Source organism: Drosophila kikkawai, chromosome 3R (assembly GCF_030179895.1).
Source record: "Drosophila kikkawai strain 14028-0561.14 chromosome 3R, DkikHiC1v2, whole genome shotgun sequence".
Classification (NCBI taxonomy): Eukaryota; Metazoa; Arthropoda; class Insecta; order Diptera; family Drosophilidae; genus Drosophila; species Drosophila kikkawai.
Genome location: NC_091731.1, coordinates 5,788,417 through 5,816,369, shown reverse-complemented (window position 1 = coordinate 5,816,369; position 27,953 = coordinate 5,788,417). Strand labels below are relative to the sequence as shown.

Below are 27,953 nucleotides of genomic sequence, written 5' to 3'. Positions count from 1 at the left end.
GTAGATGGTATATTACCTCATGCTCATATATTGTATTCCTGGAAAATCAAGCTGTAAACAAGAATGAGTTAAAAAAACCGGCCGGTAATTACTACAAAAGAGGACGTTGTATTTCCTAAGTTAGGGATGCGCACTCTTGCTAGACTCAGGTCTAGCTCGCCATATGTCGGGGTTCTATTCAGTGCGGCTTATTCAAACAAATCAGTAATAATCAAATCTGAACTACGGAAAAATATAAAAGACACGTTAGAGAGGTACTAGGGATTCCGAAAGATATTGGGAATTAAGGTGTTAAAAATTCCTCAAGTCTTGACCCTCCCTACTGTAACGGATGTCCCAGGGCGGGTTCGACCCGGTGCCCGCAGTCCGCACAATGAAATACTGAAAATATCGGACGTCTTAGACTATCATCACTACGAAAACTCACATCACTACATCAAAAACATAAACAAACTAGCAAATTTGGAGGACAATTTGGAACGAAATTTTTGGCTTAGATGGGTTCGCCACGACGCATTTACCCATCCTGTGATGCCTCCTGGTCGGCTTGGGGCATCACCCATCTCCCTCAGGTATAACTCCTTATTCAAAGTTCATGGCACTTTAATTCATTATAATTTTTCTTTTAGGTTCGCTTAAACTCACATGGTAGATTGCTTCAGTTACGCCTAACTTGCTCCCGGCGAGAGCGTGGTCTCAGCCAGGGATGCGCTCGCGCCAAGGCTGGCCGGATACAACCAGGCCCAGAAGGACTCCATATTTCCTACCTAATATCCCTACTGGAGCTCCAAGAGAAATAAAAGGGGAGTGGGTTTTTCTTTTTTAATGAGTTTTATATCCAACTTCTTCACCCGATTCCTGTATTATTGCAGCCTCGTGCTGCTCAAATCCCGGACACAAGGAACGACAACGCGGAGGAAAAGGTATAGCGAAGCGTAAGTCTATCACAAAGAAAAAAAAAAAAACTATTAGCAAAATATTTTATAGCGAAGTTTGCCGGAGGCGGCGCAGGTCAAATGTAGCGGCTGGCTCCAATGGCCAGTATTGGCGGCAGAAATAGCCAGTCTAGGCAGCAGGAAACGATTAGTATTGACGGCTGTTGGCCTTCGTGCCCACCAGGCGGCGGCGAGTGGCAATTAAATTTCACGGTCACTGAGGTTACGGACGGGCGGTTTATGGCGGCGATCTACCGGAACGGATTCACCGGTCTCCGTAGTTCTCCAAATGGACTTCTGGATCCGTAGGCTGGTGACGCAAGGTGGCTTCCGGATCGGCCTGGTGGCGCGCAGGTGGCTTCCAAATCGGCCTGATGGCGTCTTGGTGGCGCGCAGGTCTCTTCCGGCTAGGCCTGTTGGCGGTTTGGAGACACACCACACAAAAACAATAAAAAAAACCCTTACGCCTTACGTGAAGTATAAACCGTTTTTAAATGTTCATCCTTGTATACTTTGTTTCCGTTTCTGTTCCAGCTCAGATTCGGATATCCTTTGCGTGATAGACGCCCAGACTTCGGCCCTGCATGTCTTCTATCTCATAAGCATTGTTGCCCACCGCCTTTACCACTCCGGCCTTCAGGAATTTCCTTCAACTTCGCGTTGAACTGCTTCCCAAAGTCACTTAGGAGGAATTTCCCGCGATACACCTTCAGACCTGGCTTCGCGGCGAACACTCTGGCCTTCTGGTCTTATCGCTGGCGACTGCGATCGTACGAGGTCTCCAGGCACCTTCTCCTGCATGTTCTCAGCCGTGGGCATTCCGTCCATCTCGTGGTCGCACAACGACTGCAGTTTCCTGGCCAGCCCGTAGCTGTAACTATGCAGGAACATATACCCTCGAATACCCTCGATGTGAACTGACGCCCGCTGTCCGAAAGCATCACCTCCGGCACCCCGAACTTGTAGAAGACCTCGTTGATAAGAAAATCCACAACGTTCGAAGCTGTCGCGTCTCTCATGGCCTTCAGAAACGTATACCTGGAGTAGTGGTCCACCACGATGAAGATCCAAGCATTCTTCGACCTCGGATACTTTCCAAGGAAATCGATGTACAGCTTCTCGAATGGCCGCTCCGTCCGTACCCACTCTCCGATCCCCACCCTCATCCTGTGGTTCGGCGCCTTCGACTCCTTGTAGACCTGGCATCTTCGATCGAACTCGCGAACATGTATCACCATCCCAGGCCAGTAAAACTGCCACCGTTGGATCTCCAGCGTCTTCCCCATTCCTCCGTGAGCTGCCTTTGGATCCGGATGCGCTCGCTCGATTAGGCTGTGGGTCAGCCTCTCAGATATCCAGAGCTTCCATGCAGATCCTTCCACTTAGTCATCCAATGTTGCCGGGAGGAGCCGCTTTAAGATGGGACCGTCCTCGATCCTAAGATCCAGTAAGTTATCCACGTTTTCCTGAACTTCTCGGACGAACTCCTAGTACTCATCTGCAGAAAACTCGGAGGTCTCAAAACCCAGCAACTCTGTCGGATCAACGGCGATCTCCTCCACGCATCCCGAAAGCGTGACTGTCCCCACGTTTTCGCTGCCTTTCCGGTGCTCAATGCTAAATTTGAACCCCTGGAGCTGCAGAGACCACCTGTCCAGGCGTCCCGAGAGATCCTTCATGGACATCAACCATTTCAGGCTGTCGTGATCTGTGATGCACGTGAACGGTATGCCTTTCACATAGGGATGGAAGTTCCGGATCGCCAGGAGAGCTGCAAGACATTTTTTTTCGGTGACGGTGTAATTCACCTGGTGCTTGTTCATTTTCGCCGGTCTTCTTAAGAGATTCCGTGCCGTGCTGCTAGCGTCGCTAAGGTCTTGACGAAGCGCTGATACCATCCAGCCGTACCCAGAAACGCATGCACCTCCTTCATCGTCCTCGGTTCTGGCATCCTCCTGATTGCGGCCACTCTTCCGATCCATGCGCAGACGACCTCCACCTACGATGAACCCTAGGTAAGTCAACGATTTAAAACTGAATTTCGACTTGCTTAGCCCGATCGTTAATCCTGCTTCCTTTAGGCATTCTGCGACTTGTCGTAGGTACCGGAAGTGCGTCTCGAAGTCCGGAGCCAGGATCAGCAGATCATCTAAATAGACGAACACGTTCGATCGGATTTCGGTTGGGATCACTCGGTCCATGAGCCTCACCAAGCGCTGTTCCGCGTTACAGAGTCCAAACGGCATCACCCTGAACTGGTAGAGCTGCCGACCAGAAACCGTGAACGCTGTCAACTCCTTGCTTTTCTCGTTCAGTTCGATTTTCCAGAACGCGAATTTAAAATCCACGCTGGAGATGAAGTGCGTTTGATCGATTCTGGACTGGATTCCATCGATTCTAGGCAAGGAGTCATTGACGATCACGTCATTCAATGTCCTGGCATCTAAGCAGAATCTATCCATTCCAGGCTTCGACATCACCGTCGTCCGATTGCTCCAAGGGCTCTTACTCTCCTCGATGACTCCCAGGGCCAGCATCTTGACGACTTCGGTTCGACCACCGTCTGCTTCGTCGGAGACATCGGATAGGGTCGATCCTTAAAGATTTTCGCGCCTTCATTTAGCTCAATGCAATGCTTCTCCAGACTCGTGGTTCCCAAGCCATCCTTCTCGAAAGTAAGGAACTTCCGCTTGATCTTCTTCAGCTCCCGGGATTTAGCTTCAGATAACGTCCAGGATTCGGGACTTGCTCTCTCTTCGTCGTCGTTTTCCTGGCATTTCCCTGGCGTGGATACTTGGCGCATACCACTCAGCTGGTGTTGTTCCAAAAATTCGGCTCCTAATCTCTAAATAGCGTCGCATGCGCTCCTCATAGGGTAAGTACCTTAGTCTATTTTTATAATTACTATCCTTACGACCTATATTGTTTATTTCAGGCTCCTCTACTTCGCAGTGTTCCTCGTTTGGCGCGTTTCTCCCGCTCTCGGATCGTCCAACCGTCTATTTCCCGTACAATTCAGGTATTTGGGAGCAACGGTGTCGGCCTTTCCACAGCGAAAACAGAAGACCTCGGTCAACTCCTGCCAGCAATCTCGGAACCCGTGTTCATTGGCTAGCTCGGAACGGATTCATTTTTTTCCTTTTTTTTTCGCGCGGGGTCCCGCTTCCACCTCCCCCCCAACCGACCGAGGTGCGCAGCCGTGTGACGTACGGCACGAATCGCGAACTGGATTGACGCGTTTTAATGAAAGATGAAAAGAACGAGGAAACGTTAGGAGAGAACAAAAAAATTTAATAAGGAAAAAAATATAATAAAAATATATATATATAAGTAAAAAGTTTTTACTTATATATATATAAAAACGCATGCAAAATAAATATAAAAAAAAAATAATATAATGTAACTAATTAATAACTACGAGAAATAAATAAAAACGCTGTAAAGAAGTCTCGACGGCTGGGATATACTCAGTCACGTCCAGGGTCTCTTTACTGAAAATATTTGTAAAGACATGGGACAAAAAGGTCTTTGACGAAAATCGGTAGGCTGACGAAAGATGTAATGTGTCAGTCACCGGGATACCGAGTAAGAAAGGCGATTGATTCGGTATTGGCAGAAGAGCAGGAAAAGGTTAGCGGTAACGCGTATTGGGCCTGGCTCATAGCAGTCGCTACAAGGAGGCCGAGAGAGGGGACCGATTATGGGGACCCATTTTTCTAGGGGCAGAATTTACGGCCTACAAGCTAGGCATCGGGATGGCAAAATCGGCGGCCGACGTGAGCACTCGCTGCCGCTTGAAATATTTCGGCCGGCTAAGCCTGGCCCTGAACAAGCGCGGGTTTTCGAAGTGCATGTATTTTATGCGCGGGCCGCTCTTGTTATAATTCCCTTAGGAGAGCAAGAAAAATAGTCGATAAATATTTATTGATGCATTTTATTAATTTATTTCTCTCAGTGTGGTCGGTTCGAATGCTCTACCAGTGGCCGCGAGTGTCTGGGATTCCATAAAAAAATAAAATATATTTGAATTATTTCGAATCCGAGTTTTACTTTATTTTTTCCCAGTGTAGTCAGGCAAGGGTGGGCTCAATACGACCGACAGTGGCGAGAAAAGATCTAAGTTTTCCCTTTAAAATATTTCCAGAATTTATTTGGGAATAATCATGGCAAGCGCCGTATTTTCAATGTGCGAGAAATATTTATTTAAAAATTTACAACAGGTTTCCTAAGATTTAGTCCACCCACTTTCTCTCAGTGTGGTTAGGCTCGGCGGGAAAAATCAGAGAATTTAAAGAAAACATGGCGGCAAAAAATTGGTGTTCATATATGCAAGTAAATATTCTTTATTTAATATATAGCTTCGATTCATTTTATTTTTCTCTGTCAATGGTTTCTCTCAGTGTGAAGTTAGGTTAGGTTAACTCGGGGTTATTAAATTTTCTTAGATCTAGCCTACTCTGGGTGACACCGCATCGAGGCCTTCGAGAAGTTTCTCATCACACGTGATTCTGGCCAGAATGCGGTTCACTCTAATTCGCTCACCCGTCTCGCTCTCACGCACCCACACACTCGCGTGGTCTCCTGGTGCTCCGCCGCTGGTCCTGGGCCGCGCACACGCTCTCCGAGATCGCCTGGTTGATCTCCAAAGTGGTCAGCCGGTGGCTGGAATCGGGCGCTCCTGATCGCCCCCGCTGTTGGCCTCGCGCGTCGAAGCTGGCTCTCGCTGGCCACTGGCTGCAGCGCATCCCTCCTGGTGGTCTCCTTGGTCCCTTGGGACTTCCTCGTCATCACTGTAAACCGCACTTAGCAATCGCAAAAAAATCTGGCTCGAAGTTTTACATATTTTCGCCAAGTCAAGAGTGAAAAATTACCATGCGTTTTTCAAGTTTCTGCAGCTCCGGTATTTTTCCACTTCTCGAAGTTTCGGTGCATTCCTTTGCTCTCCCTCTTTCTTGGGCGCGTGCCAATTTCCGGAGGTTGTTTTTGGGCTCGATCGTATGTCCTCTCTCTCTTGCTCTTGTACGGCGCTGGCTCCGTGGCCACTTGTTCGTGGTGAATATCTCTCTGCTCTCCGGGTGTTTTTTTTTTTTTTTTTTTTTTTTTTTTTTTAATTCGTTTATTTGGAAAAGAATAAATACAAAAGTGGGGGGATAGAAGGGTTGGGTCACACAAGTATCGGGACGGTTAGCTCGCGCGGTACGGCCGCGAAGCAATGCTTCGCGCGGGCGTTGATCCCGACCTATGTTGCCTCGCTATTCCTACGTCGCTCCTCCGCTCGGAGCTCCGTTTTTACTTTTGCTGCGAAGTCCGACACGGCCTGCCAGTTCTCATCGGACATTAGCATCAGTGGAACCAACGTTTCCACTGAGATTGGTGCTTCTCAGCCTGGCCTCCAGCGTATCTCGCTCACCGGCAAATCTCACACAGCTAAAAACTGAGTGTTCTGCCGTCTCCTCCAACTGTCCTTGACAGTGCGTGCAGTTATCAGCTTCCTCGTGGCCGAATCTCCGCAAGTAGCTCCGGAAGCAGCCGTGGCCGCTGAGGATCTGGGTCAGGTGGAAATTTACCTGGCCGTGCTTCCTCTTCAGCCAGCAGTCCAGTTGGGGAATCAGGCGATACGTCCATCTTCCCTTGGACGTAGACTCCCATCGCATTTGCCACGCTGCAGATGTGGCGTCTTTCGCCGCGGAGCGAAACACCTGTTTCTCACGAGGCGTCAGCGTCCTGCCGTTTGACTGGCCGTAGATACTGGCCCTCTCCGTTGCCAGCAGGTCCAGCGGTGGAGTCCCAGCTAGGACCAACGCAGCCTGGTCGGACACCGTCCTAAAGGCGCTGCAGATTCGAAGTGCCGCGAGGCGATGAGCTGAGTTCAGACCGCGACTATAGGCTCGGGTCGTTAGTGCATGCCCCCACACTGGTGCCGCATAGAGCATGCTGGCTCTAGCTACGCTGGACAGTAGCAGCCTGCTCGCCTGCTTCGGGCCCCTGTGGTTCAGCATTAATCTGCCGACTGCTCTCACCGCTGTGGTGGCCTTTGTGCTAGCAAACGTTAGGTGCTCGCGGAACGATAGCTTCGTATCGATCATCACGCCCAGGTATTTAATGGCTCTGGACGATCTGATCGGGGCCCCGCACACCCGGATGGTTGCGACCTCCACCTTCTTCCGGCTGCTTACCAGCACGGCTTCCGTTTTCTGTGGCGCTAGTTGTAGGCCAACACTAGACAGCCACGAGTTTATGCGGCTGATGCTCCTGTCGCACAGCTCTTCAGCTCCTGCGAGATATTTGTCGACTGCGACTACTGCTATGTCGTCGGCGAAGCCCACCAGCTCGGTCCGATCTGGGAGCGGGAGACGCAGAACACCATCGTACATGGCGTTCCACAACAGCGGTGCCAGGACCGACCCTTGCGGAACTCCGCAGGAAAGCTCTGTGGATCTGACACCGCCATCGGAGTCGTACACCAGGGTTCTGCCTCTAAAGTAGCTCTTCAGCAACTCCAGGAGATACGGGTGTGTTTTTTTTTTTTTTTTTTTATTGAAAAGAATATAGGCTTAAGTACATATGTTACAGAGGATGGATAGGGTGGAAGGTCCGCACCCGTGGGACTGCCGCAAAGCTATACTTCACGGGGGCGGTTGGCGGTCCTGTTGCCGCTCATCGGTCGCCTTCGGTGCGACGGGTCTGCTCCCGGCGCCTCAGCTCTCGCATCACGGTTGCTGCCATTTCGGCAGCCGCATTCCATTTGGAGGGGGTCTCCAACATGCAACCGACTAAGTTGTCGGGTGTCAGGCGGCAGTTCATTGCCGCTTCCAGCGCGGCTCGTTCCGCCGAGAATAGGGGGCATACGAAGAATGCATGCTCCGCGTCCTCAGTAAAAGCGCTGCCACAGTAGTCGCAGTACGGGTCGACCTCATGCTTAAACCTGTGGAGGTAGGCCTTGAAGCAACCATGTCCTGTGATGATCTGCGTGGTGTAGTAGTCCAGCTGACCATGTCGTCTCTGCAACCAGGGAACCAGATCGGGGATGAGCCTGTAGGTCCATCGTCCTGTGCTCGCGTTGTTCCATCTATCCTGCCATCGAGCCATGGTGCTGCTTCTCTGGATTCTGCTACCTGAGTTCCCAGTCCTGCGCTCCTCTGCCAGTAGGTCTATTGGGATTGCTCCCGACACCACCAATGCAGCTTCTTCTGACACCGTGCAGAAGCGCAGCGTCTGTAGACAGACTTACACTGCCGGCTGTAGCTGACAGTCCTCATGGCTTCCGCCCAAATCGGCGCGGCGTACAAGATGGTCGAGGTCACCACTGTAGCTATTAATCGTCTGCTATGCTGCTTTGGGCCACGGGTGTTGGCCATCATCCTAGAGATAGCGGCAGTGGCCTTAGATGCCTTGGCCGCTGCGTACTCCAGGTGGCTCTTAAAATTCAGCCTATGGTCGATCATGACTCCGAGGTACTTGATCGCCGGACTGGACTCGACGTATGTCGAGCCGACCCGGAAGGTGACCTTCTCTACGGTCTTTCTACTGCTTATGAGCACTGCTTCCGTTTTGTGTTCGGCGAGCGAGAGACCGTTGTCTTTCAGCCAAGACATCATCATGTCGATTGCAATGCTGCATTTAGCAGAGACATCGGACAGGTGCTTCTCCACCGTGACCAGCGCTATATCGTCAGCGAACCCTACTACGGCGCAGCCATCTGGTAGTGGAAGTCTCAGGATCCCGTCATACATGACGTTCCACAGGATTGGCCCAAGAACAGATCCCTGGGGTACACCACCTGTCACGTGGTGCATCTGGTTGCCGTCGTCGGATGTGTACAGAAGGACGCGATCTTTGAAGTAGTCCGCTATCAGGAGGGTGAGGTTCCCTGATATGCCGCCGTGTTGGAGTGCCTGCAGGACTAAGCTCCAATTTGCTGAGTTAAAAGCGTTTTTAACATCTAGGGTGGTGACCAGGCAGTATTGCTTGGTGCCTCCCTGCCATCTTTCGCCTTCAATCGCGTTTGCTGCCATTAGCGTTACCTCTCGTATCGCGTCGATCGTGCTCCGCTTCTTCCTGAAACCGTGCTGCTGATTCGATAGAGCTCCACGCTCTTCGATCTCTCTCTCCAACTTGTTGCAGATTATGCCCTCAAATATCTTCCCCAGTGTGTTGAGCATGCACAGGGGGCGATATGAGGACGGGTCGTCATTCATTTTGCCTGGTTTAGGGATAAGCACTAGTCTCTGCTGCTTCCATACTCTTGGAAAAGTGCGCTCCGCAATGCACCTGTTGTATACCTGTGCAAATAGGCTTGGGAATGACTTCATTATGGCATGAAGTGCAGCGTTGGGAATGCCATCGGGTCCCGGGGCTTTAGCTGCCTTGCTGCTGGCCAACGCGCACAGTATTTCCTCCTCGTTGGTGAAGATCGCTTCACTCGCAGCTATGTTTGGCAGCACGAGGGGCGGCTGCGACGGGAACAGCGTGGAGATTATAGCTCCAAGTTGTTCCTGGGAGGTTGGAGTCGGCGGTCTGTAGAGTTTGCCCATGACCAGCTTGTAGGCCGAGCCGAAGGGTTCCTGGTCTTCTGCATCGCACAGCTCTTGGAAGCACCTGCTCTTACTCGTCTTAATAGCGATTTTGAGGGCTTTTTTCTTCTCCTTGTAGCGTGTCTCGAACAGCGCTTGCGTGGGACGCCCTCTACTTCGTTGACATCTTCGCCTTGCAGAGAGGCACTCGCTCCTGGCGACGGATATCTCATGATTCCACCAGGGGACTGGTCTCCTTCCATTTCCTCTAGTGGAGCTCGCCATGGCGGCATCACAAGCAGCCTTGATTCTCGCAGATAATATGCCGGCGCAGGTGATACGGGTGTGTGTGTGTGCTAGTGGTGTGAGAACGGGGGGGAAAGATAACTACCGATTATCGCTTAAGCTTAGATTAATACAATTATTATTTAGAAATAGTATGAGAAATCTTACAATTATTGCTTAGGTTTACATATGAAGGAGATATTTAAAAATATATACAAAGTTATTTACAAAGTTATTCGCGAGGTTTTTGTTTTGGTTTCGGCCCTTGGCCTCAGCCGGTTTGTTTTGGGTTTTGGGTTTTTCTGCTGCTGTTGTTGTTCTTCGACTGCTGCTGTGGTTGTTGTGGCTCTCCATGAGTGTTGGCAACTGTGGTTGTTGTTGCTTGGCCGCCGGCGCTGGCCGCTTTTGTTGTTTGTCGGCCGCGTATTTATGGGGAGTCAAACGACTCCTCACATCCCCCTCTTTCTTCGGGGGGCGTTTTGAGACGATGATCCCGTCGCGCTTTGTGATGTGAATACGGAATTCCTCCTCTCCGGCGTGGAAGAGGAACTTCAGGTTTCTCCGCCGGTTCGTGCCCTCCTGCTCGACGAGGGAGCAGGGAATGCGTCCCCCCTCGACCAGGATCCGCCAGTGCTGGGGTGGCAGAACCCAATCCTCGTCCGGTGACGGGACTGGCGATTCGCGGTCTTCCTGGGACGGATTTCTTTGAGACCAGGAAGGTCGTCGCCAATCGGCGCCGTGTCGGCCGTATCGTCGCTGCTTGTAGTGGTGGCGGCCGTGACCAAGGCCGGCCTCTCCTTCTCCGACGGGTATTCTAGTACGACCCCGTTGGGGTCCAAGCTTTCCACGGTGGCCCTGGCTGGCGTCTCCAGGCGGCACAGGTGGGGCTCGCCAGGGCGAGGTGATGCAGGCTCTACACTGTCGCAGTGTTCCTGGTTTGCTCTCGCCTTGGCCAGGATCGAGTCTCACTCGACGTCTTGTTTGTAGCTTGTTCCTTGCTAATGTGCCGTCGTCGTACGGACTTCTGGATGCTGCTCCTGCGCTGCTGTCTTCGTGTATGCTTCCGCCGTCCGCGGGTATCCTCTCGTACTGGTTTCTCCGTTGCTTCCGCCTTGATGCGGGTATCTCCGTGTGATGCTCCTCTGCTCCTTCCGCCTTGGTGCGGGTATCTCTGGATTCTGCTCCTGTCTCGGTACAGGCTCTCTGCTGCTGATGCTTCTCTGCTACGGGTTTCTCTGCTTTCTGATGCCGTCTTGATGCGGTCTTCCTGCTCTGTGTTCTGCTTGATTAAGGCTAAAATTCCTCCAGCGTCAGGTGTGTACTCTTCTCTGGGGGGGGGAGGCACTCGCAGTTTCTCTACTGGTTCCGTTGAAACAGTAGCCTGGTTCCGTCGAAACGGATTGTTCCGCACGGCGATCTCGTCTCGTGGCCCTAAAATACTGCTGGTCGGGGTGGCTTGCATCCCGTTATCTGGATCGTTGCTTGCTGATTCTGGTACTGTGTCTTCGCTGTTGTCTGTTGGTTCTGGAGAAAACGGATTTGTTAAAACAGAAGGTAGAACTGGATCATTCTTGGGATTGGGTACTAGAAGAGGGTTCAGTTGTAGAGAGACGCGACCACATTGAAGAGTGGCAGACACGCCACAGAGGAAGTCCATGCCCAACAGCACGTCTTCCACCATCGAAGGTAAAACTAAAAGTGGAAAGGTGACCCGTCGTTGGTCCAACTGGACTTTGGCTATCAGTGACTTGTTTATTTCCCTGCGCGAGCCTTCTGCCAGGCTGACATGGGTGCGTACCGACCGTACGTTCTGTGATGTCCCTACTCGCTGAACAACTCGTTCGCTCACGAAGCTTCTGCTGGCTCCGGTATCTATCGTTGCATTGAATATTTGACCCTCGATCTGTACCTGCGCGGTGATTCTGATAGCCTGAACCTGTAAAATCTGTCCTAATTTCGGGGATTTCAGTTGGCAGTCTCCGGCCGCTCCCCGAGAGGGCAAAGACTCCACTCGTTTCCCGGATGGGTACGACGGCAACATTCGTAGGCGCGTATTCCTCTGCGTCCACAATCCCAGCAGAAGAGAATTCGGGGATTGTGACATGCGTATGCATGGTGACCCTCCTGTGCACAATTCCTACAAGCAAAATTGAAATTCGGCACAATCGAAATGTTTTCCACTCGAGAAACTGGTTGCGGAACTGCGGCTGATGTGGGTAGTCGTCTGGCTGGTCGCGCGACACATGGGTAACTCGTTGGTGGTGCTCCTGCATACGATGGGGTCTCATACTCGTTCCTCCTTGGCGCTGGCTGTGGTTCGGCTAGCATCCTTCCAGTGCTCCGATACCGGGTGACCTCGTAGTTTACCGCTAAATTGGTAAGTTGATCCAACGTTGTGAAATCGTGCCTCCTGGCGTACATCTGATACTCCGGTTGGAGATTCTCATAGATTCGGTCCAACTCCTGGTCCGAGTTATACCCCGCTCGGTGCATCAGTAGTCTGATGTTGACGAGGTATTGCTTGAAAGTTTCTCCTCATCGCTGATCTCTGGCGCGGATCTCATCCTCGAGTCGCTGGAAATACCTCGGCGGCAGGAAGAGGTCCAAAAACGCCTTTTTGAAATTCGTCCACGATTCTCCTAGCAGCTGGCTCGTCCGAAACCAGTGCTCAGCCGTGTCCGTCAAAAGACCAGGGATGGCCTGCGGCATCTTCTCCACGTCGACTTCATATGCGGTGGCTCGTTCCTCGAAGCGCTGGATGAATGTAATGGGATCCGTGGTTCCGTCAAAAGTGATTCCCCAGTTCTTCAGCTTCTCCGCCAGTGTGGCTGCGGACATCTCCGACTTCTTGGAGAAATTATCCCGTCTTGCTGGATGGATCTCCAAGTCTCCGATGGCATCGGCGATACTTCTGGTCTCAAAGGTTGGTACCTGTAGCTGTGCAGGACGCGGAGGGTGTGGACTCGGACTCGGTGTGCGTTGCTTTCTCTCCGTTAACGCGGCTGTGATCTCCGCCTCGCATTCCTGCAGCCGCTCGGCTATCTCCAGCACGTGATCGTCCCGATTATTAAAGGCAGCCAGCCGGCTCCTCATTTCCTCAACGGTTCCGGTGGCTTCCAAAGAAAACTCCTTTAGAATCGCCGCCAATTCTCGCTTCCGCAGATACGAGATCCAACGTGCGCCCATCTTGCTGTGAAATAATTAGTCAACTGGCAAAGGACAGGAAAAATTGCGATAGGACGAGAGAAATACTTAAGCGAGGGTCAAGCGACGTTTGAACTGGTTACCAAAATCTTCAGTGAAATATTTGCTTTTATTTGCCACGAAAATTCACTCAATGCCCACGTGCAACTAGGTTGACCACAAACTCGATGTACAACGGCGATTTAATTCTTCAGTTCTCCTCGACGATGATTAATTTTGTTCGCCTGCGATTTAAATTTATTCGACGGCGATTCAAGCTTGTAAGTTTTCACGACGATGATTTAATTTATTCGGCGGCGATTTGAAATTTATTCGACGCTGGTTGAAACTTGTCAAATTTTTTCACGAATAAAATAAATAATAAATATTTATATTAATGCGTGGCCAGCTTGATTTTATTTCCTTCCTAGGAGTTGTATTAAAACTTGCCGAGAAATACATTTATTTCTCTCAGTGTCGACCGACAGTGGCAGAAAAGACATTAACTTTCATCGGGGATCATCCCAGCATTTATTTGGGGCAGAGACATGACAATCCTTTGAGCTTTAATCATGTGAGAAATATTTATTTATTAATTCGTAACAGGCTTCGAGAAATTGGGTCCACCCATTTCTCTCAGGGCGATCAGGCTAGGCAGGAAAAGTCAACGAAATCTCAGAAAAACATGACAGAGGTAAATTTATATTCAGATAATATCAGGAAAATATATTTATTATTAAGTTTTACTTTGTTTCATTTGGCGTTTTGGTTTCATTTATATTTTCTTCATGGCTTTTCCCTCGGTGCTCACGGGGGTAACCGGTTAGGTTAGGTCATGGTTATGTAATTAATTCAAGCCTACTCTGGGTGACGCCGCATCGAGGTCTTCGAAAATTTCCCAACGCACGTGATTCTCGCTGGCCAATATGCGGTTCACTCTAATCACTCACCCGTCTCGCGCTCACGCACACACACACTCGCGTGGTCTCCTGGTGCTCCGCCGCTGGTCCTGGGCCGCGCACACGCTCTCCGAGATCGCCTGGTTGATCTCCAAAGTCATCAGCCGGTGGCTGGAATCGGGCGCTCCTGATCGCCGCCGCTGTTGGCCTCGAGCGTCGAAGCTGGCTCTCGCTGGCCACTGGCTGCAGCGCATCCCTCCTGGTGGTCTCCTTGGTCACTTGGGACTTCCTCGTCGTCACTCGATGCTCACTGTAAACCGCACTTAGCAATCGCAAAAAAATCTGGCTCGAAGTTTTACATATTTTCCGCTCGCACTTCTGATCAAGTTCGCCACGTCCGCAAGAGTGAAAAATTACCATGCGTTTTTCAAGTTTCTGCAGCTCCGTTATTTTTCCACTTCTCGAAGTTTCGGTGCATTCCTTTGCTCTCCCTCTTTCTTGGGCGCGTGCCAATTTCCGGAGGTTGTTTTTGGGCTCGATCGTATGTCCTCTCTCTCTTGCTCTTGTACGGCGCTGGCTCCGTGGCCACTTGTTCGTGGTGAATATCTCTCTGCTCTCCGGGTGTGTGTGTGTGCTAGTGGTGTGAGAACGGGGGGGAAAGATAACTACCGATTATCGCTTAAGCTTAGATTAATACAATTATTATTTTGAAATAGTATGCGAAATCTTACAATTATTGCTTAGGTTTACATATGAAGGAGATATTAAAAAATATATACAAAGTTATTCGCGAGGGTTTTGTTTTGGTTTCGGCCCTTGGCCGCCGCCGGTTTGTTTTGGGTTTTGGGTTTTTCTGCTGCTGTTGTTGTTCTTCGGCTGCTGCTGTGGTTTTTGTTGCTTGGCCGCCGGCGCTGGCCGCTGTTGTTGTTGTCGGCCGCGTATTTGTGGGGAGTCAAACGACTCCTCACAACGCATGCAAAATTAGACTTCGGTGATACACTACGAGCTAACTCAACAAGTATTAAAGTTTTTAGTACAGAATAATAATGTCAGAGAGGCGGTTGTAATCCGTACATAAAACCCTAAAGGGTTTGCTCACGCCAGAAAGGCGTTTAATTTAGGGAGGCAGTGCGATCTCTCTTTCTCTCCCTCTCCCTCCGGACTTCCAGTCCAAAGCTCCTCCGCTTGCGCTCTCGCTCTCCAAGCTGATGCTTCGGTTGCTCGCGCACTCCTATTTTGATTCTCCCGCTCCCGCTTGTAATTAGTTATCCCACTGAACTCAAAGCAGACGAGACGTCTATGCAAATATCTATTGAAATTACCCCGACGCCCCGGCTTATTCCTTTTTGTGGTGGTTAATTTTCTGCGGAACCTTCGATTGCGTCGCGGGATGATTTTGGTGCCTATTCTTCGGAAGCTATCGACGACAGTTCCCCCCAGCCGAACAGGGTTCATCTACTTTAAACTCCCCCCTACAGTGACTTACTACTAATGGGATAAGGGTTCTAGATGTTAGTCGAGGAACGTGGAAATTGAGCTGCCCTAAGAGATAGGGGCTCTCAACATTACTGTTTATTAAGTTTTTAAGAAATAAGACACCATGCATCGTTCTACGGTTAGCTAGGGAGGGTAAGTTAATTAATAGGAGTCTACTAGAATAGGACGCTAGCCTCTCATCAGCTTCCCAAGGTAGGCCACGGAGGGCGGAAAGTAAAAAGTTTTGTGTACAGATTCAATATAAGGGGAATCGAATTCCTTCGACCACCTCTTAATAAAACCGAGCAGCCTCTGGCTTTATTAACCATGCACAAAATATGTTCAGAGAACGAAAGTTTAGGGTCTAAGCGAACGCCTAAATCATCAACAAGAGATATTCTTTCAAGAGCGCAATCATTTAGCTTATAAGTGGCAAACTGGGGAGTGACACGTGAAAATGTCATCAGCTTGCAATTAGAGCTATTGAGATGTAATAAATTAGCACGACACCATGCTTGAAAGTTATTAAGATCCGATTGCAGGTCTGATTGGCAAGAGCTGTCCTTATACTGCAAGCATAGTTTAACGTCATCAGCGTACATAAGTACTCTGGATTTCGTTAGAACCAGCGGGAGGCCATTGATAAACAAAGTAAATAGCAGCGGGCCGAGGTGGCTACCTTGTGGGACGCCAGAAGTGACTCTGAGAAATTTGGATAGATCATTTTTAAACAGAACCTTTTGAGTTCTGTCACTCAAATAACTCAAAATCCATTTAAGAAGATCGACGGAAAACCCGATTAAGTCAAGCTTCCTTACAAGAAGAGAGTGATTAACCGAGTCAAAAGCTTTACTGAAGTCTGTGTAAATCACGCCGGTTTGAAAGTTACGTTAGAAACCCCTAATAACGAAAGAGGCGAGTTCCAGGAGATTTGTGAATAAACTGGTTTAACACGGTAAAGATCCGAACTAAGGGAGCTTTCGGTTAAAATAGGACCAAAAATTAGGTTCGACCTGGGCAAATCAAAAGAGTAAGTCTGATCTAACCTATTTGAGGAAGAATAAGTAGTTTTGAAAAAGTCGGCAAACAGATCGGCGATGGCCTGATCAGAGTTTGCTGTACCGTTATTGAAAGAAAGCGAGGAAGTATGTAGATTGGGTTTTCGCTTAGTGTTAACAAAGTTGTAAAACTGTTTCGGGTCCTGCGTGAACTGAACCCTACAACTAACTTTTATAACACTGCGCGTTAAGCACGGTGAAATTCGACCGAACACTAAGATTTCTTGAATGAACAGTAGGAGATCCGGTGCGTTTATAGCGATTATAAAGCGTAGATTAAACTTTTTTTAGGTGTGTCAGCTCTTTAGTGAACCAAGGTGGTTTACTAGAAACCGACGGATAGGTCAACGGAACACACGATGCAAAGAACGCGTTCATGGCACTGTAAAAAATATACACAATTAAATTCAGATATTAGGATATCTAGCCTTTCAAAATTTGCTTTACGAAAGCAGCGAACTTTAGGAGCTGAGCAACTCAGATCAGGTTTGGTCTTTACGACAGTTCCCAAATCGATGGTCACTTCGTCAATGGATCAACTCTTGTTAAGTTTACACCTACAGGATCGGAGACGAAACACAGATCTAGTAAGCGATTTAAAGAATTTAAGACATGGTTAACTTGGGACAAAGAAATGTCAAGCAAGCCTACTATGAGGTCATGCTGTGCCGTAGTCTGGAGGACATTGGACGTACCATCTGATGACCAACGAGCTCCAGGTATATTGAAGTTACCTAGAGTTACCAATTGGTCTCTATCTGAAAGCATGTTGGAAACGGTCTGAATTGCCGAAAGGTGTTTTTTAATAAATAAGCTCTTCAGCAGATAGAGGAACGTAAGAACAGGTTATATAGATAAAACTACCTGGAAATTATAGTTTTACACAAATAAATTCAATACCTGTGAGATCATCAATTTGAACCAGTTCGGAAATAAGGGTGGAGTCAACGGCAATTGAAACTCCTCCACCTCGCTGGGAAAGACGGTCCAATCTATAAGTTGTGTACTTACCCGGAAAAATGTCGGAGCTGAGAATCTCCGGCTTTAACCAGGTTTCGATAAACACAATCACCTGGGATGCAAACGAAAAACTATCAGAATTCAATTTAGAGAGCTTGTTGCGTAAGCCTCTAGTATTCTGATTGGAAAGTAGGAGGGAGGTATTTTTTTTTTTTTTGGCACTGCCGTGACGCCCGCTGTCGCTGTGGTTTGTGCCAGCCGTGAAGGCCGTTTTTTCTTTATTTTTACTCGTACCTCGTACTCCTTGACTACAGCGTGCTCGGGCCAGAAGTCACCAGAACAAATTATGTCAAAAAGATCGAGGGAGACACTTATCTTGAAAAATGAGATATCTCTGGGGTATGAGAAATTGAATTTTTCCACTTTCACAGTTTTGGCTTGTTTTTTGTTCAGTATATGAGCCAGTACATCTTCCGATGCGAGGTCAGGGGCAAGCCGAGCAAATATTGTTTTTAATGGTGGAATAGCGGTGATGGCCTTTGGTAACGCAGCATTACCGACTTCAGCTAGTGGTCCAACTCTTTTTTGGCCCTGTGGGATAGCTGAGATTTTTTTTTAAGTCTGCGGTGTCAGAAAAGCTCGCGAATCATTCACGCAAACCCCTCTTGACTACCTTTACCAAATGCCGTTCTGGAATTCGTTTATTCAATCGAGAAGAGTCTGCATTGCGTGCAGGTAGTCGCATACGCTTTCTCCTGGCTGCTGCTCCCGCTGCAAGAGCTGATGCATCCGCTGGTGCTCCATCTCGTGGCTTTGAAACCTTACCAGCAGCGCCGTAACTGGCTCCAGTGATCCATTCGGTGTTGCTGTACGTGGATCCAATACCCTCGACAGCAATGTATTGAAGATGCGAAGAACTTCCGCCCACGGACACCAAGTTTGTCGCTGGAGGTACTCTAACCTAAATACGAATCCCTCGACGTGGTTGCGCTCGTCTTCTCCCGAGAACGAAATATTCCACTGGTCCACCCCAGCGTAGTGGGAAATGCCTCCCGCGTACCAATTGACGTACGCCCGCTCGTCTGGGAACTCACCAACTCTTCGATCCTCCAGTTCCGGCCTCCTCCGTCATCCCGCGGCCTCTTTTCGGCCTCAGTGGAAGATCCTGGGCTGCTGCTGATCACCTCGAAAGGATCAGGTGCCCTCCTGGGCGGCTTCGGTGGGACTCGTGGAGGTGTCCTTGCCACTTGCCCGGTGGCCGACGGGAGACGCCGTGATACCGCCCCGCGAACATCCTGGAGTGGCTCCATTGTACGCTGAAATTAATGTGGCTGCTGCTGTCGTCCTGGAAGATGCTGCTGATGCTGTCCTACTGGAATTGCCAGCTGGTGTCGTCTTGCTGTGAGTGCCTACTACTGCGGCATCGGCTCCTCTGCTGGAACTGGTTGCTGCTTGTTGGCTGGTCTCAGCACCCTGTTCATCAGCTGCATCATTTCCCGCTCACATCTCATCCCTAAAACTCTGGCTAATCCCAGTTGCCTGGGTATTGCGGTGCGTATCCGCTGCCTGTACCAGGGCAAGATTCACGGCCGACTGGACTGTGGAATTCGGAGCGGAAGCCGCCTCCAACAGTATAACTAATTTAATCCTGATGAAGCAAGGCGGCGATCGTGTCTTATTTGGGCCTAAATCTAGTAATCGAACCATCTTGGAACACGGACGTGTTTACTTTTACTCCGCATTAAATCCATTTATAAATCGAAATAATCGTCAAAATCTCATAACTTTGCTTTTTTTCCTGAGAAACAAACATAGTTCTGCAGCGATTATATCGAAGTAAACAATAATTTGCACTATTTACATTGTTTTTTAACAACTAAAAAGCTTGTTAAACGCTGTGTATTTTGTTATTGTCGTGCGAATCGAACATAGAACATTTACATCGAACCGAAGCAAACCGCTTGTGCACTCGCCTACACATAAACACATACACAAAACATACAACACAAAGCGCGCGCGCAAAACACTCAAAACAACAACACAATGAGTTCGATGGCAAAGCGATCCAGGAAGGAGACTCAGCTCGACCAGGACGGATCCCGGCCCTCAGATGCCCAGTTGCTGCAAAAATTCGATCTGAAATTCGCGGACCTAAAGGAGAGTTTGACTGGCTTCCTGGAGAAGAAACTGCAACCGGTGACCGAGAAATACGACCAGCTATGCCAGCTGGTGGCCAAACTGGAGAACGAGGTGAGAGAGATGGGCGCGTTGAAGCAGCCGGTCTCGGAGCTGGAGAAGAAGCTAGCGGATACCCAAAGCGATAAACGCGTCGAGGCGCTCGAGGCCAGGCTAGTGGCAACTTGCAATGCGCAGGCAGAGGCAGAAATCGCATGCGACTTGCGCTGGCATGGAGTCCCACAAACGGATGGGGAGAACCTGAGGGCACTTTTCCACGCACTCTGCTTCTCACTTGAGCTAACTCCTCCGCCCAAAATACGAAATATTTTTCGCGTGCGACCAAAACAACACGCACAGTCTATAGTTGATCCTATCCTAATTATAAAATTGGACCACGTGAGCGATAAAGCGATGCTCTTATGTGCAGTGGCTACATTCCGGCGAAATAATAAAACACAACTGAGCTTAAAGCTCATAGGCCCAGACTCGCCAGCGTTTATCTACATAAACGAGCAGCTGACGAAACCAAAATACGAGATATTCAAACGAGCAATGCATCTCAAACGAATAAGGCGCTTATCAGCTGTTTTCACTCGGCGAGGGGAGATATACGTAAAGGAACGAGTAGGTGCAGAGGCTAGGTGCGTGCAGAGCTTTGGCGATCTGGACCATCTGGAGTCAATCAGTTGTTCTATCTAATGTATCGTCGGAATTTGGAAATGTCCCCCAAGGTTCAGTACTTGGTCCACTGTTGTTTACACTGTATGGTAATGACCTACCATCTGTGTTGTCAGAATGTAATGTGCATCTGTATGCCGATGATGTCCAAATATATGTGAGTCGTCCTTTAAATAGAATAAGTGAATGTATTGATGTATGTATCCGTGAACTTGCGTGAACTCGAGTAAATGAATGGGCAATCAAAAATGGACTAGGCATTAACCTAAACAAATCTAAGTGCCTCGTAATAAGCAGAAAAAAAATAAAGCTAGCCTCTTCACATTAATAACAGTCCATTAGAGTATGTCGAAAAAGCCGTAAATCTTGGATTTACATTCAACGGGACTCTTACATGGAACGATCACATTGAAAAGGCAATAGGAAAAGTATTTGGAATGCTGAGAGCATTGTCTGTGACTAAGGGTTGCCTGCCTATAAATGTTCGTATGTTAGTAGCAAAAACATGTTTAGTTCCGTGTTTATTTTATGGTTTAGAAGTTTTTTCAAATTGCGACTCGATTAGCCAAAATAAAATAAAAATAGTATATAATAGCATCGCAAGATATATATAAGGTTGTCAAAAAAGTCTTGCGGTATTTTTATTGAATTTTCAATTGTTCATAAAATTGGTTATAATAATGTTATTTAAGTCAAATATGCGCCGTTTTGTTCGATAACGAATTCCTTACGAGATGCCATCTTCATAATTCCCATCTTATAGAAGCTCGCTTCCCTGTTGGCAAAAAACTCGGAGAGCCAATTTTCATAGGACTCTCTTGTGTCCATCTTCCGACTACCAAGCTCGTTCGCCATGGACAGAATTAGGTTGTAATCACGTAGTGCGTAATCCGAACTATACAGTGGATGCAAAAGAACCTCCCATCCGAGCTCCCGAAGCTTCTGGCGCGTCACCAAAGATGTGTGTGGCCTGGCGTTGTCCTGATGGAAGACAATTCGGCGTCTGTTGATCAAATATGGGCTCTTTTGGAAGAGTGCTGCATTTAAGCAGTCCAGTTGTTGGCAGAACAGGTCCGAATTGAGCGTTTGGCCATAGGGGAGCAGCTCATAGTGGATGATTCCCTTCCAATCCCACCAAACACACAGAAGAACGTTCCTGGCCGTCAATCGAGGCTTGGCAGCTTCACCGCTCTTCGACCACGACCGTTTGCGCTTCAGATTTTCGTAAGTGACCCCCTTTTCATTCCCAGTCACCATCCGCTTCAAAAAGGGTCGATTTTGTTGCGAATTAGAAGCTATTCGCATGCATCCAAACGGTCAAAAATGTTTTTTTGCGTCAAGTCGTGTGGCACCTATATATCGAGCTTCTTTTTGAATCCAAGCTTCTTCAAATGGTTTATAACGGTTTGATGACTCATGCCCAGCTCTTGGCCGATGCTACGGCTGCTACAAGCCGGTCTCTTTCGATCAATTCAGCGATATTATCGCAATTTTCGACGATAGGCCTTCGGCATCTTCGACCACCTCTGCACCAGAACGAAAACGTTGAAACCATCGTTATGCGGTGGAATTGGAAACTGTATCGGGTCCATAAACTGCACAAATTTTATTGGCAGCATGAGACTCTTTTTTGCCTTTATCGTAGTAGTACTGTAAAATATCCCTATTTTCTCTTTATTTTGCTCCATGTTTGCGACGGTATAACTCACGAACGACTAAAAACAAACAACCACAAATCAAACAAATGTTAGCGCGGGAAAAGAGCTTTCCAAAAAGGTCTAGTGTAAGCCCATGTGACGAATAAAACTAGAACTACACGCTTGCAAAGATACTTACCTAAAATACCGCAAGATATAATTAATGCTATTAGATTATGGAATCAGCTACCCAACAACATTTAAAATATTAGCAATGCTACGAAATTCAAGGAAATGGTACTCTCACAGTTTAAATAAATTAAAGTAAATTACAGCGACTTAGGAATAGGATTAGGATTAAGTTAAATTAACTACAAAATATACAAAATAATAATAATAATAATAAACCTTAAATTGTTAGATTAAGAATATCTTATGCACAAATTTTGTTTAGGTTAAGCTTTATGACAGAATGTATTGTAACCGTTTGTGACTAGCGCTCTAATTTATAAGTTTTAAACTTGTAGCGTTAGGAAGGCAAAATAAAAAAAAAAAAAATATAAAAAAAAAATAAAAAAATAAAATCAAATCACCTAACTAACGATTTATTAACATCTAACAATGAATAAATAAATATTTCGGAGAGTTGGTTGCTAAGTGCAAATTTGGAATTATTCGGCATGCTCAGGTATTGGTAGCCCTGTAGGTGTTGCTGGCGCGCAGGAGCAATGACAGTTGAGCAGGAAACAGGACAAGGACAGAAGACAGTCTGTTACTGAGTGAGGTCTGTTCGTCTGCCGCAATAGAAAAGAGAGAGAGAGACAGCTAGATATTGTCTATTGAGAAAGGGTGAAAGTGCCAAAGGGAAAGTAGCGTGATGCCACATTCAGAGACTGCGCAGGCGAACAGAACTTGCCAGCTTGACTACGGAAGAACGAAATGACTGTTTCTCCGACATCAGAAGTGGGATTCTCCACAGCCTCGCGGTAGATATTAAATGCAATGATACGTTTGTGGACACGCAAAAAATGTGGCAACAGTGCAACCGGCGCGCAATATTGACACCGGGTGGCCCCCGTTTGACCCAGACGAATCGGAAGCTGACGCAGCCGCATCATGCAAGACACCAGAGGCGTAAAAACCAAGAATATACACTGTTCGCGTGTTGAACCGGACAGTTGCAAGTGAAACGTCATTTTTGTCATCATTGTCGGCCAGAAAAGTTGGGAAATATAAAAGACAACAACAACAGCACACTGGCAGAACTATGGCTGAAGTACAGAGAGCTGGAGTAACGCCATTCAAGCATGACAACAGTGGTCTCATTGCATCTGTGTGCACGAGATAAGTATCAGCGGCTACGATCAGCAAGAACAACTACAAAGAGAAGCGAGTTGATTTGTGTGCGATAATTCAACCTAGGAGCATACGGTAATGAAATACGAAGTGTAAACAGCTGCGATAAACTGGAAGATATGATATCGAATTCCAAAATTAGCGTGTTAATATACTGGTGCTTGGAAATTAGTCTAGTAGACGTAAATAGAACAGTGCAGAGTTGTCCTTACAGACATAGTGTGGACGTAAAGTTATTAAATAAAGATATGTTAGATTTCAATGTTGTTAGCCCATTCCCATTTGCGATCCTTGTGCTACGATAGGTTGTGCCTAGACTATCGAAAACAAAATTCGAACATGGTTTCGGACGGTATCCTTTGCCGCTTATGTCAGACTCTGTGAAGAAAAATGTTTCTTAAGCTTAAATTGGGTACCAACTTGTGAGGGTCCTGTCGGAAAAAATAATTTTTGCTATCCTGGAGGACCATTACGAGTTCTTTGCCGTGCCGTTTGGTCTGAAGAGTGCATCTTTTACCTTCATCATGCAATTGTTAAGGCGTTTGGAGTTTAGCATGATTGTTTGCGATAGTTTACATAGTTGACGTGTTAATCATTGCAAACTCGGAAGAATAATAAGCTTTCCAAGGACTAAATGTTGTATTAAATGTGTTGACTGGTAGTCATTTGTGGGTGTCTCGAACCTGCTATGCAGTATTTCGGCTATGAGGTGCGCGATGGAGAAATCAGACCCAATTCCTAGAAAATACTTACGTTAAAAATCCGTTCTTTCAATCGGTGCAATTAGTAACCATCATAAGACCATTTATTGAATTGGCGTCTTATTTTCAAAAACTTGTGCCTCGATTCTATCAGATCATGAAACAGATTCTTTAACTTCAAGTATATTCAAGTGGAATGACGATTGCAGGGTTGCAATTCATTGTGTTTGTGTGAGTAATTGGTTATGTATGTTTTATCTTTTACCTTGTACCGGTATCACTTCCATTAAACAATGTTTTTAGTGGCTGACTCAATCGGGCATTTTCTCTTATTATATTTTGGCTTTCTTCGCTTAAGTTTTGTGAATACACTTGGTGCTGGATTGCATGTCTTGTGCGGCGGACCTTGTTCGCACGTCATGCTCTATGCATCTTACCACCTTAAAGACAAATGCCTGCTGTTGAAATTAAATAAAAACTTGAAATGTCAGGAAATGAATAACTTATTTTTTGTATTTTTTTCACAACTTCACAGTGTTGAAATTTTTTCTAAATTTTCTTTGCTACAAAACTCGAGGAAAATCGGTTCGTCCGTTCTGGAGTTATATGATCAGGGAGGAAAACCCGAATTACTTTTATGTAATAGATTAAGGGAATGCTATGCTTACAAAAGTTTGACCGAACAGGTTATGAGTTGTGAGGGTGGCAAAATTTAAAAAGTTGATTTGCTTGGGAACAAAAATTTGTCACCAAATTTGGAAGCTCTTTTCTTCAGGTGGACGGACAGATGGACGGACAGGTAACTCGACTTGGCTGGTGATGCTGATCAAAAATATTTTTACTTTACTGGGTCGGAGATTGCTCCTCCTTCCAAAAGATATTGTCTATTTACATCCATATTTTCAATACATACCGTAGACAAGTTGTGATAGTGGGCAACAAGCAAAAAAGGCATGGTGAAAAGCGTAGAGTACATAACACCTGCTGTCCAACTGAAAACTAAGACACTTATTTTTGATCGTGACAAAGCCATCAGTGCCATTCCAACACAATAGAAACATAGTCCTCCTACATATACAGTTTTAGCCCTGTAAGTATTAGGAACATATTAAAAACTTATTCGGTGCAAAACTGGTCACTTTTCAAAAAATTATTGTGGAAAGACATCTTAAATTAGCTTAATGAATTAAATACCATATAAAAACAAAACATTAAAATAATTTTGTGTTAAATTCTGTATTGAAAAATGTTGAGAGGTCCAGAAGTTATTGGGAATCTCCCTAAAAAAAGTTAATTTGATTTAGGATCGTCTGATATTAACAAAATATAATGGATATATGTCCCGAGGAACTCACGTGGCATTTTTATACCCTTGCAGGGTATTATAATTTCAGTCAGAAGTTTGCAACGCAGTGAAGGAGACGTTTCCGACCCTATAAAGTATATATATTCTTGATCAGCATCAACAGCCGAGTCGATCTAGCCATGTCCGTCTGTCCGTCTGTCCGTCTGTCCGTCCGTCCGTCTGTCCGTTTCTACGCAAACTAGTCCCTCAGTTTTGAAGCTATCTGAATGAAACTTTGCATACAGTCTTCTATATACTCTCACTGCTATATATGTCGGAACGGGCCGGATCGGACGACTATATCATATAGCTACCATACAAATGTTCAATAAATTTTTAGAAAAAAAATTATAACTTGGCTGTTTTTCAATAGTTTTGCATCATTTTTGAGATATAGCCATTTTATATTATTCCAGAGTTTTGGTAAAAATTTTATAAAAATCGGACGACTATATCATATAGCTGCCATAGGAACGATCGGAAAATGAATAGGAAAAAAATTATAACTTCGTTGTTTTTCAACATATTCTTATCTACTTTTAAATAGAAGCTTTTTTTATTATTTCAGAATTTTGGTAAAAATTTTATGAAAATCGGACAACTATATCATATAGCTGCCATACAGATCGTTTGGTAAATGTAGAAAAAATGTAAAGCTGGGAATGTAAAACTGTAACTGTCAAACTGTAAACATAATAAGTATAAGTAAAATGTAATGAAACTCTGTTTTGTGAGTGTTTTCAGCATTTAAATTTATAATATAAACATCAAAACCAATCTGCAAGGGTATACAAACTTCGGCGTGCCGAAGTTAGCTTCCTTTCTTGTTATTTTTAGTATTTTTTCCTGATTTTTTATTGAAATTAAAACCTTGAATTTCTACTACAGAAATTAAGTTAATTTATTAAATAATAAAATATAATTAAATTAAAAATTAAAAAATGCCCGACTTGAGTACCTGAATAATTAGTTAAAGAAATGTGACAGGATGTTTGTGCTTGTCTGTTCTTGTTTCGTTCGCATATATTTCTTTTGCACGATTCCAGTCTCTCTTAGTTCTCTTGTTAAACTCCGGACATAGAGCTTCCAATCCGCTCTCTGAGGCTAGGTTTAAGATTCTTTGTATTTTTAGTACCGATTTACATACGACCAAATAAACATCCCGACGCACTTCGCGCAAACCCCGAAAGACCCCGTGTTCTTATTGCGAGTGCAGTATGGATTTCGAGATAATTAAAACTTATCGATTATTTAGCAAAAATCTATTTTTTTTTTTAACTTTTCCAATAATGTAAGGTCCGCTGTTTTTGGGTTTTAACTTCCTACATACTCCTGCGGTACTATCAAAATTCTTTACCATGACATAATCACCTTCTCTTTATTCCGAGTTCAGCATCCTTTTCGCATTGTAATTGGTTTCGTTTCTTAATTGAGACTTTACTCTGACGACAAAAATCCGCTGTAAGATGTGTTATAGCAGAATCGCTATATATTTTGCTCGGTAAATGTTGTGTAAATATACATAGCATAAATAAAATGCTGAAAACACACACAAAACAGAGTTTCATAACATTTTACATATACTTATTATGTTTACAGTTTGCCAGTTACAGTTTTACATTCCCAGCTTTACATTTTCTCTACAAGGAATTTGAGTTTCTCTATTCATTTTGTATAGGTGGTATAGGCTTCCCAAATCTATAAAATAAAGAAGAGGTAGGCGGCTTATATTAAATAGTAACTGTCGCGGAACGAATTAGGGCTATCGATTGTTAGCCAGGTTTTAGTAGGGCCGTAAAGGAGTCAGTATTTATTGTGTCAGGATTTCGAAATGAATGTCGGGCACACTAATTTAGGCAAATGCAAGCTTAGAATTGGCGGATGAATTTGTACCGATTTGCGCCATCACAGAGAGAGGGAAGAGAAACTGCGGTATGTAAGCTAAGAAAAACTGTATTGCAGGTTAACTTATGTATTTCAGAATAAAACGCACTGGAACACGTTCACAACCAACGTTGTCCTTTGTTATCGCTATTTGAGAGGCGGTTAACGGAGTGTTAAGAAGGCATATCCCCGTGATCGGGCAAGCGCCGTCATTTTCTTTTATTCGCACCCTGCGAGATGTCTACACAGCAATCGCCCCGGCGGAGCCCCAGGCTGGAAGCCTCGGGTGCTCCCGCAACTGCGACACCCACGACCACAGCAACTGGCAAAGCGGCCAGCTCTGCGAGTGCAGCTAGTGATCGACAGCGGCCACAGACTCCGAAGGAAAGTGGAAAAGCTGCCAGTGAAGCGGCAAGTAATCTGCAGCCCGCAGCAAAGGGGCAGATTACGGACTCCACAACTGTACAAGTGGCGGCCCTAATGGAAAGGATCGCACACCTAGAGTCGGAGCTGGAGCCAGGGATCCCATTAGAATCGGGACACGCGGCGTTGGAGTGAGCGGTGCGGCGAATACACCGCCATATTTGAGTGGAAAAGCTGCCAGTGAAGCGGCATGTTTGAGTGGAATGCTGACACGTATGAGAGCAGCACCACGGCAGGGCTCCAGTGAGAGCCTGCCAGGCAGATGAGTGACAATCTGCAACCGGAGCTTAGAGTGACGCCATCTTTGGATGAGCAGTTGCCGGCACAATTGAGTGCAAATTTGCCGCCACAATTGAGTGGAAACTTGGCGCCGACGCTCGGCGGCCATTGGGTAAACGGGCAACCTGTCACACGGACCTGTGCATCAACAACAGCGAGCTAT

At 46.6% G+C, this 27,953-nt stretch overlaps 1 protein-coding gene and 1 long non-coding RNA gene across 2 annotated transcripts in view; one reads left to right on the top strand and one right to left on the bottom strand.

The window, feature by feature from the left end:
• lovit (loss of visual transmission) overlaps positions 1-27,953 on the bottom strand; it is a 464,165-nt gene that overhangs the window by 144,182 nt on the left and 292,030 nt on the right. Inside the window, exon 5 of the mRNA XM_070286965.1 lies at positions 24,773-24,947. Coding sequence (XP_070143066.1) covers positions 24,773-24,947 — 175 coding nt within the window. The remainder of the gene's footprint in view (positions 1-24,772; positions 24,948-27,953) is intronic.
• Positions 438-1,388, top strand: LOC138928994 (uncharacterized). The gene is made up of 3 exons (XR_011445423.1): positions 438-572; positions 630-935; positions 988-1,388. It is a non-coding gene; the product is annotated as an uncharacterized lncRNA (long non-coding RNA).